The 10,603-nt window shown below is 39.4% G+C and overlaps 1 protein-coding gene across 2 annotated transcripts; it reads left to right on the forward strand.

The window, feature by feature from the left end:
• Nucleotides 1-527: 527 nt before the first annotated feature.
• PDP1 (pyruvate dehyrogenase phosphatase catalytic subunit 1) lies at nucleotides 528-9,372 on the forward strand. 2 transcript variants are annotated; one of them, XM_029591690.1, is made up of 2 exons: nucleotides 528-723; nucleotides 4,167-9,372. In XM_029591690.1, the coding sequence occupies exon 2, from the start codon at nucleotides 4,211-4,213 to the stop codon at nucleotides 5,816-5,818; it is 1,608 nt and encodes a 535-aa protein (XP_029447550.1). In that variant the 5' UTR covers nucleotides 528-723; nucleotides 4,167-4,210; the 3' UTR covers nucleotides 5,819-9,372. The 2 variants fall into 2 exon arrangements, with proteins under 2 accessions (XP_029447550.1, XP_029447549.1); XM_029591689.1 differs by lacking the exon at nucleotides 528-723 and adding an exon at nucleotides 744-1,046.
• The last annotated feature ends 1,231 nt before the right edge of the window (nucleotides 9,373-10,603 follow it).

Genomic DNA, 10,603 nt, shown 5'->3' on the forward strand with positions numbered 1-10,603 from the left:
GTGGAAACGGCCTATATAGTTATAACCTAGACAACATATCCAGTACCGTCCACATTCACAGTGGCGGTGGAGGAGGGAAGGCACTCAGACTGCACGTCACTGTTCAATCTCTAAGGTTTTACTCTGACAGCATACAAGGCAACTTCAGTGTTTTAGGGATCCTACTGAAGCAGCAGAAAAAAAATGATGCCATTCAATACGTTTTGCTCACATGCGTCCTGTTCTGACTCAGTCACCGACGTATAAGCACATACGTTCCCTCCCCATCTCTCTTAAGAAAGGCGCGCAAATGGACAACTCGGGTCCCACTTCCATACACAGAGCCACTGTTATCAATTGCCTCCCTACGCCAATCAGAAGCCTCGTAAATGAACGCGATCAGGATCCGCCTGCGTCACAATGCGCGTCCCATTTGCAAACGCCCCTCCGCTGTTGTCAGCCAGTAGCCAATCAGGGAGGCCGCAGCGCCGGCGGACGTCCGTAGGCGGGGGAGATGTAGGATGGGGGAGGGGCGGGGGTCCTGGGGGGTAGTAGAAGACGCGCGCCGGAGCCGAACGGGAGGGAAGGGGTGGGGACGCGGGCGCGCGCGCGGCCGCAACTGAACAGCAGTTTCGAACGGAAAGAAGAATTAACATTCGGTCTTGTCGTCATAGAAGGGGATATTTTTTTTTTTTTTTTTTTTTACAGCTCCCCCCCTCTATCTTCTCCCCACGTACGCCACCGGTGTGTATATCCAGTAGCTGCTGTAGCTCTACACTCGTCGTGCTGAATACTGAGCTGCTCGCGCGCCCGTGAAGCGGCGGCGGCGGCTGCTGCTGCTTGTAGGAGCGTTACCCTGTTACTGCCGCCGCTGCTCTCCAGGGTGACCCCGGGGACTGCAGCCTGTGGAACCGACTTCTGCAGTGTGTCTGGGCGTAGAGCGGGCCGCCTCCGCCGCTGCAGGTCTCTGGCTGTGTGTTCTGCGCGCGCTGCCGGGCGCCCTTGGTGGATGTCCGCGGCATGTTGTGGCGGGAGAATGTGTGTGTGTCCCAGGCCAGGGCGCATCGGTATGTATCTGGCAGGGAGGGAACCGGGAGCTGCTGCCCAGAAAGAGAGGGGGCCAACAGAGATAAAGCTGTATCTGGGTGTGCGCGCGCGCGTGTGATGGTGTTTGTACTTTTCCTTTCCGCATAAGAATTGCTGCAGTCTGACTCTCTTCTCTCTCTCTTTTTTTTTTTTGTTTTGTTTTTAATTTGAATAATTTGGGACTTTTTTTAGTTTGTAGCGGTTTTGAAAAATGGGGCTTTAAGATGGGCCGCTTCGTTTTACGTGTTTTTTTTTTCCCCTTGTCCAGATGTCTTAGTTGACGTCATTGATTTAAAGTAACGGTGTGTTTTACTTTCAAAAACTGTAATACTCTGGAGGTTTTATGTACACGTTATCATTGCTTTGATAAAAGATATTTTAATCTCCGTCGTATTCTGTTTTCTAGAGCCACTACAACAAGCATTTTTAAATCCATGAACTTAGGCGTTTGGATGATAATTGAACTTTTAGGAAATATGGAGACTTAAATCTTAAATGCCTTGAGTGTTTTGAATTCCAGCGACATGGCACCCTTTAGTTACAAAATGCTTCTGTTATGCGGTCTATGCTGTTTTGTGCTTGACAGGCTTTTATGGTGCGCTCAGGGGCCTTGGAAAAACTGGGACCTTTCGCTCCAGCGAAAAGAATGTAGTTTTTTGTTAGAGATCTTACCAGATTCACGAAGGCTTTTCTCCCATTCTGTGTGTATGGGAAAATACCGTGATGAATCAGGCCCTTAACTTTCAGTTTTTATTGTAATTTTCGCGGGAATGTCAGCGTTTATTATGAACAAAATCGATAGAAAATCAGAAAACTCACTTTCTTCCACCAATTATTTTTCCCATTTTTGTGCATGATGATAAAAGCCGGTACAGTCGTATGAAAAATGAACTTAAAACTAAGGCTTCTATGTATTTCTTTATTGACTTAAAAAAAAAATCTTGTGGTGAATGTTTAGGGTGCTGCTTTCAAAACGGGTATTAAATCCAATTTAGATTTTTGCAGTTAGCTCTTGTATTTAAGTTGTTGCATTGTTGTAGGGGTGAGAATGAAATAGCTGCATCAGTTGAACTGTTTTGGGTTCTGCTGTGATTGCTGATTTAATCTGCAATAAGAACTGAAACGAGATAGCTGACTGTACTAGATCCTTCATTATGGAGTTGAAGTGTCCATTGTACAGACTGAGCTTTTACAGGCAAAGAATTCTTGTGCTTTGAAAGAGTCCATGTTTTCTGTATCAAAACAATGTACAAATAACCCAGGATGACAAGCATAGATCTATTTTAGGTTAAAATAGACTAGATGGTCCTTGCAGTTATCTGCTCTTATTTTTTTGTTTCTCTGCAGAATGTCTGATACCTTTGCACATTGTGCAATGCCCATAGTTACAGTTGTGCTTATTTTTTTCCCTCCTCTGAAGCCTTATACATAAACTATACAGAGAAACCTAATGCAGAAAGAGTAGAGGATTTGGGTGCAGGAATACCTGTTTGCTCCACATAAAGCTGTGCCTGGCTTTCAGCATTTTTTGACCTGAGGCAAATTGCAAAATGAACACCACAATCTGCCTTGCCACCTCAGGACACTGAAGGAAGAACCTGCAGCCCAGGTTTTTTTGTATACTTCAACCCCCTGCCCTTCCTAAATAAGTAATTTTGTATGCCTTGTGCTTAGAAATACTATGTGTGGTGAATGACATTCTGGTGACAATCTGTTATATTCTGTAATAGTTGATTACATGTAATATGACAGCAGCTAAAGATCAAAATGGCCTATCCAGTCTTCCCAGTTGATGTTCATTCACTTTTGGTAGATGTACATACATACCCATGCCTCATGTTCTCTTACCTGGCTTTTCAATCCTTTTCCTCCAAATATGCCCAAAATGTTAAGTGATGGCGGCCACAACCTCTGGTAGGCCATTTCACTTTGATTCCGACAAGATCACTACTTAAGCCAACATCCAGAATCCTCTTGTGCAGCTTATACCAGCTTTGCAATCTCCACAGCAACCTGTCAGTGTTTATATAAAAAAAAAAAAATCTGGCCTCCCCATACTCATTTAAGTTTGGCTTTTAACCGTGCAAGTCACCCCAGCTTTCTTGGAAGCCTGAGGCTATTGACCACTGCTGCTTAGGGTTGCAAACGCTGTGCTATGCAGGTTACACCCAACATCTTTCTTGAGGCCCAATGCAATTACACAACTGCCATTTAGGTTTGTATCTGCTGCTATACCAGTGTTGTCATAATTACTGTGATTCATGTGTTAGTGTTGTACTACTGTGTGTTTATTTTGATCTTCTATAGCTCTGTGGCTTTATTGTGCTGTAGATGTATGTTGTAGTTAGGTGACAAGTATATATATGAGACTTTTCATGTATGTGGAAAATGTGTGTGAGATTTGACGAGAATGAAAAGGTATAAAGCTTCATGTGAAAGTAAGATTCATAAAATAGGATAAGAGCATATATGAATACTATATGACAATGTAGGTGTGCCAGTAGTCCAGAGTGATTTAAAAGATAAGTGTTACCATCCCCAACTGGCATAATGGTATTGAATCTTTCAGAGTAGCTTTTGCGTTTAAACTTAGTTTTGAACATAGTTGAGGAAGATTAATTTTTTTTTTAATATAGCTAGTGTTAACTGCCACATAACACACTTTTTTTTTTTTTACAGTGTAAATTTTCTCCCATGTGAACTGTACAGCCGCAGCCATGCTCTGGCCAGAACTCTTGCCTCAGGCAGAAATATGTTTGTGTCTGAGGCCTCCTGAAGTTGATTAAAAAGTTTGTGTTGGTGAATTGGAGGATATTGATGGCACATCTATGGTGGCTCTTCCTCCGTGGTTTTGTGTCCCTCGTCCCGTCCCTCCCCCCCCCCCCCCCCCCAAGCTTTAACAAGTCTTTAAATTTATTTTTTGTTTTTGCTAAACATTTTGTATGTTTTCTAACAGTTGTGGTTTGACACAACTCAGATATTTCCTACTATTTGCTCTTCCAGCATCAAACAAAATTTAAATTTATTGACTTCAAAATATTTTCATTTAATTCCAGCAGAATTTGTCAAATTTATGGCATCTTTTTATTTTTCTTTTATAGAAATACCAGGCAGAAACTCCATACCAACATTATTTATTGGTGCAATGTCAGCACCAACTCAGCTGCTGTTTCCCTTGATTCGTAAGAGTGATCTTGGACGTATATGTAGCACTGCATGCTACTGTCATCACAAGCATCTTTGTTGTTCACCTCACTTAATTCAGAGTCCTTGGAGATACACACCTCCGAAGAAAAGTCTTGCTGCATGCTGTCACCCTAAGGAGAGTTTTGGTCATTTTAACCAGGTGAGAAGATGTGTTACCACACCACAGAGATTTTACCTCACGCCACCACAAGTCAACAGCATTCTGAAGGCCAATGAATACAACTTCAAAGTTCCTGAATTTGATGGCAAAAATGTAAGTTCAATTCTTGGCTTTGATAGCAACCAGCTGCCTGCCAATGCCCCAATAGAAGACAGACGAAGTGCAGCAACTTGTTTACAGACCAGAGGAATGCTGCTAGGTGTATTTGATGGTCATGCTGGTTGTGCCTGTGCCCAGGCTGTTAGCGAACGGCTATTTTACTATATTGCTGTTTCTCTCTTACCTCATGAGACCTTGCTTGAAATCGAAAATGCTGTGGAAAGTGGGAGAGCACTTTTGCCCATCTTGCAATGGCATAAACATCCCAATGACTATTTTAGTAAAGAAGCTTCCAAACTCTACTTCAGCAGTTTAAGAACTTACTGGCAAGAGCTTATAGACCTCAACACTAATGAGACTACAGACGTCAAAGAGGCATTGATTAATGCGTTCAAGAGACTTGACAATGATATTTCTTTGGAAGCCCAAGTAGGAGATCCTAATTCGTTCCTTAACTACTGGGTCCTGCGAGTAGCATTTTCAGGTGCCACTGCCTGTGTGGCACACATTGATGGTGTCGATTTGCATGTTGCAAATACTGGAGACAGTAGGGCTTTGCTGGGTGTACAAGAAGATGATGGTTCATGGTCTGCTGTTTCACTGTCTAATGATCACAATGCACAGAATGAAAGCGAAGTGGAACGGCTCAAATCGGAGCACCCAAGAAATGAAGAAAAGAGTGTTGTTAAACAAGATCGCTTACTAGGTTTACTGATGCCCTTCAGAGCTTTTGGAGATGTTAAATTCAAATGGAGCATTGATCTACAGAAGAGAGTAGTAGAATCTGGACCCGATCAACTGAATGACAATGAGTACACAAAATTTATCCCTCCTAACTATCATAGTCCCCCCTACCTTACTGCAGAGCCTGAAGTTATACATCACAGATTGCGGCCTCAAGATAAGTTCCTGGTTTTGGCTACAGATGGACTCTGGGAGACTATGCATCGGCAGGAGGTGGTTAGAATTGTGGGAGAGTATTTAACTGGTGTTCATCATCAGCAGCCGATAGCTGTTGGTGGTTACAAAGTAACTTTGGGACAGATGCAAGGCCTTCTAATGGAAAGGAGAGCTAGAATATCATCTGTATTTGAAGATCAGAATGCAGCTACTCATCTAATAAGGCATGCAGTGGGTAATAATGAGTTTGGCGTGGTGGATCATGAACGGCTATCCAAGATGCTCAGTCTTCCAGAAGAACTAGCTCGGATGTACAGGGATGACATTACAATCATTGTGGTGCAGTTTAATTCCCATGTCATCGGTGCATATCAAAATCAGGAGTAGGAAATGAAATGTAGCAGGCCTTAGATACCAAAGCTGCATAAAATAAAATAACAAGCCTGATGTGCTCTGAGAAAAAAATAATTTAGTGTGCAATTAAAAATTGACTTAATAGAGTAGGAGGTTAGCATGTGTGGAAAAGTTCAGACATTAGTGCTGGCTGTTCAACTTAAATTCCAAACCGTTGTGCAAATATATTGTTGGTTCCTATTAGGGAAACCAAGTTTTTCTTATTGGTTTCCATTGGGGAAGATCACAAATGTTTGCAGCAAGTAGGGCAGTGGCCTTGAACATCTGGATTGGCTTATATCAATGAGTGTATTCAGAAAAAAGATGGGCTACTAGGTAAAAACAGTTTTGGCACCTACTGCTTATTGCCATTAACAGTTGTAAAGTTAGGCCAGAAGGAGGAGGCATTTGAAACATCTGAAGCTTTTTCTCTTAGCTGTGCAAATTCAAGTGACATGTTCCAAGCTCAACATCTTTCCTAATCTGTTTAGTCAACTTTCCCATCCGAAATAGATTTATTATAGTGTGTAACATTCTTTTGTCTGGGATGTTAACTTTAATTGTGCAAAATCTTAATGCCCTAAAACACTCAAAAAGAGAGGTATTTGCACTTTAAAAACTTGTCCTTGACAGCATAAGACCTATTACAGTCCATATTCTGCCTCTAAAAGGTTGTAATTATGCATCTGTAGAGAGTGGCTTACATGTAAGTCGAATAGGCCAGTCTGTTGCCTCCTGTATGGAAACTAGATTCCCATACCTTAAAAGTTAGAATTCCCCTCTGCTGCCGAAGGTGAAGCAGACCTTGTCCTGGAGCTGGGCTGTCAAGGGGAAGAAATATTATTATTATTTATTTTATTTTTTTTACTTCCTTTCCCCCTCACATGGAAAAATGCCTCCTGTGGTTTATGGATAAAGTTGTAGGTTTGTAATAGAAACTATAACAATTTTCCTGTGGCTTTTTCTTTTTTTTTTTTTTTTTTGTGACATCTCAAGCTACTGAAGACTCCTTCAGTTATTTCCTATTTTCAGGACATTTCTATTAATATAAATCGGTAAACCTTTTTTTTTTTTACATGCTTTTGAAAGATGTTTTGACTTTTAAGTATTGAAAAGTAGAGGAGCTAGAACCAAATAAAACAGGGATGAGGTGTTTTATCTTGCTGTTCAGCATATTTGGCATTCCTATGACTTTTTTTCCCCCCAAGTATTTGCTGAAAGAATTGCAGCCCTATTTATACAATTCTACAAGCTTACTAGCTTCTCAAATTTAGGAGACCAGTTTGAATATTTTACGTTTGTATAACATAACCACCCAAATAATATTTGTTAAATTTTGCACATTGTAAAGCATCTTGTACTTTAAGTAGAAAATTGTAAAACACCTATTCTCTATACAGGTAGGTCAGGTTTGGAGCTTTGGTAACAAAACACTAGAAGCTGCAACACTAGATATTTCCCTGACATTATTGGGAGAGATGTGCTTTAATGGAAGGTTTTAGTGCTAGGGAGAGAAATGTACATTGGGGCCCATTTTCTACTTCATAATTCTATCCTAATGCTCCTGTAATCTTGGTATGTTGCAGTCAAGATGTCTGCTTTGTGCAGTGATTTTAATTTCCTTGACTATGGGGGTGGAAGGGAAGTTAAGACCTCTGGATGCTTCCCCCTCACTACCTCCTTCCAACGAGCATTTCTTACCTGATCACATGACTTTATTCACTTCTGCTATCTTGAGAAGTAGAAGCAGCTGCAGTTCATGTTGGGTAACAATTAAATTTAATTTTGCTAGTGAAGAAAATATATTGAGAGGTCAAGCAAGGTCCAGTTTTGATCTGATCATTTGTTGGTGTTGCGGCTAATATATCATGCAGTGTTCTGAGTTGTAGCATATGCTGAATTTTCAATTAGTATAAATGTATGTTTTATTTATATTTAAAGGTATAGTATCCAAAATGTTTTGCATTAAGATAATCCAAAATAGCTAACATGGTTATACTACCACAGAGGTTATGCCTATGGATTTGTTAATTTAAAATAAGACAACTCAATGTAATTTCCTGGATATTGTATGCCCAGCATTTGTGTAAAGAAGGAACTGTTTCAGGTGAATGTAACAGACAGACCCTACACATTCCCTTAGTATGAGGGTTCCATGCTTTGCTGTACTCTGGCCTCGCTTCAATTTTAGATTCTGTCCACACTCCATTTGTAAAGAATATTTAGCCACCAGACTAAAACTGTATTTTCTTAGTAGATCTGTAGGGTTGGGCTCTGTATCTATTATTCCAACCTTTTTGCTATAGTTCCTGGTGTTTTGTTCCACTATCACATGTAGAGGATGAGAAGCTCTATACTTTTCATAAATGTTTAAGCGAAAGAGTATCTTACCTGCTGGGTTTCTAAAAGTAAGTTTGTGGATACGCTCTGCATGTCGAAAGAAAACCGCACTCTAATTGTTTTGCTTTCTCATGGAGCAGTTGTGAGTTCTTTTTTTTTTTTTTTTTTTTTGCGTATTTATAGTTGTAATTTTCCGCTCTGAATACATTACCATATGCTGCACAATGAGTAATCATAAGAATTGCTGCATATCTGGAGTAATTCCCATGGTCTTCCAAGAATTTAATATCTGACTAGTGCTGATAATATAGAACCTGTTATTTCTGCTCTCTGGCAGTTTAAAATAATTTGACTGTACACTGTTCTACCTGATGCCAGTGAAGAACTCTTTTTAGTACTGTATACTTGTTTTTTGTGGGCTAAGGTAAAGAGCAAGGTTGTACATATGCCATACCTCTACCCTGTAAAATTATCTGATTTGAGACATTTAGGGCTTGGTTCTATAAACTATTTTTTTTCTCCTATAGAGACAGAATGGGAGAAAAGCCTTAGTGAATTGGGTCTATCGTGTACTACATTTAGCTTTTCTGCTTTCAAGAACTTTTTTTTTTTTTAAAGGGGAGGTTTAATTAGGTGCCACTTAAGCTTCCTATGTGGCCCCAACACCTGCAAAAGAAATGGATGTTATCTCCTGTAAGACATCAGATATTCATGGACAAAAATAAGGATGCATGGGTGTGCAGTACACCAGTGTAGTTTATTTTAGTGCTTATTTGCCCTTTTGTAAGCTAAACATCTCATTGATAAATCTCTACTATATTGTGTTCTATAGGTCAAAAAGATTATGGGTTTTATTTTCATTTTTAAAATATAAACTTTATATCAACTGTTACAATATGTAGATTTATTACATTTTTCTACTCTGCTTAATTGTAAAAACATGCATTTAAGATATTTATATATCTATGGTCCTTTGTTGCAAACCACTTAGGTGGCATTTAAATAACCTGAAAGCTAGTACTGTATATGACACTTGGTGAAGGCTTTTTTTTTATTTGAAGAATGTACACAAATCCAGCATTTGTTTTGGAAAAAAAAATCACTTAAATGCCTGCAGTAAATTGAAAGGGTGTGTACTGTCTGGAAATGTAAAAAAAAAAAAAATTAATAAATCTTTTGATATACTCAATAAAAGGTTTTTTTTTAAACATTGTCTTGCAGAGTGACTTGTCTTGCAGAGTGACTTGAGCTAAATAAGTCAATTGCATAGGTTCAATAAGATCCAAATATAAGTTAAATCTAATTTTATATTCAGAAAGCATTCTATTCATGTCAAGTTTTTTGATAGGGGTCAATTAAAAAAAATAAGTTAGTGTTCAAGAGAATCCTGTATCACCTAGAGAAAGTGGTATAAAATCCCCTTCCCATCTATCTAGTTCCCATTCTCACCTGTGTAAAACAAATTTAATTGTAATGTGCCTGTGCTGCATAATTTCAGATTAGCCTAGCCCAAACTGTCAAGTGTTTACCTGTCCTTAAATTGCTTCATTGCCTCATTTTCATTTGCTAAAGACCACATGTCCCTAGTATTGCCTGCAACACTTTTTAATATTTACCTCCTCCCGTTATGCCACCTACTTGCAGGTCTTGGAATCATACAGCTAATTTTACCCATTGACGACAATTGAAAAAACAATAAAATTGGCTAATATGTATCTGGACATAATCAAACAGCTATTAAACCGAATGGAGCTAGTAATAAATATTGAAAAAACAGAATTTCCACCCTTGGAACGAAAAAACATAAACCCAATTCAATTACCAATAACGCTTAAAACAAAATCAAATAGTGGAATTAGCAGAGAAGGTGAGTAACCCAGGTGTAATAGACCCTGAACTAAACCTGAAACACATATCACTGAAAGTAAGAGAAAGATACGCTAAATTAATGGTTCTCAGGAAGTTAAAACCTTTAACGCTATCAAATTTCCGAACAGTTTTACAAGCACTAATATTCGCAAGTGCTGATTATTGTAACGCCCTGTTACTAAGATTACCACAGGTGACAAGACTGCTTCAAATACTGTAGAATTCTGCCACAAGAATATTGACAGGTAAAAGGAAAAGAAACCACATTACTGGAACACTTGCAGAACTACACTGGTTACCTATAGAACAGAGTACAGTATAAAGCACTATATACAATACACAAATTAATTCATGATGAAAAAGCAGAATGGCTGACCACAGCACTACGTGTACATGTACCACACAGAAATCTGAGGTCTGCTAATAAGGCACTACTGACTGTTCCATCTGTTAAGTCAGCACAACTCACAAGTAAGGGAGCGAGCACTGTCTTTGGCAGGACCCATATTGTAGAATTCAGTGCCACTGGAAACTGCAGAGAAATTTCAAACTTTTCAAAGGAAGGCTAAA

The sequence above is a fragment of the Rhinatrema bivittatum genome, chromosome 2 (genome assembly GCF_901001135.1).
Source record: "Rhinatrema bivittatum chromosome 2, aRhiBiv1.1, whole genome shotgun sequence".
Classification (NCBI taxonomy): Eukaryota; Metazoa; Chordata; class Amphibia; order Gymnophiona; family Rhinatrematidae; genus Rhinatrema; species Rhinatrema bivittatum.

Bases quoted from the DNA above. Each gene is read 5' to 3' on its own strand.
- PDP1 (XM_029591689.1), top strand. From the start codon at position 989: ATGTCCGCGGCATGTTGTGGCGGGAGAATGTGTGTGTGTCCCAGGCCA. The intron at 1,047-4,166 runs GTATGTATCTGG...TTTCTTTTATAG, and splicing joins TCCCAGGCCAGGGCGCATCG to AAATACCAGGCAGAAACTCC.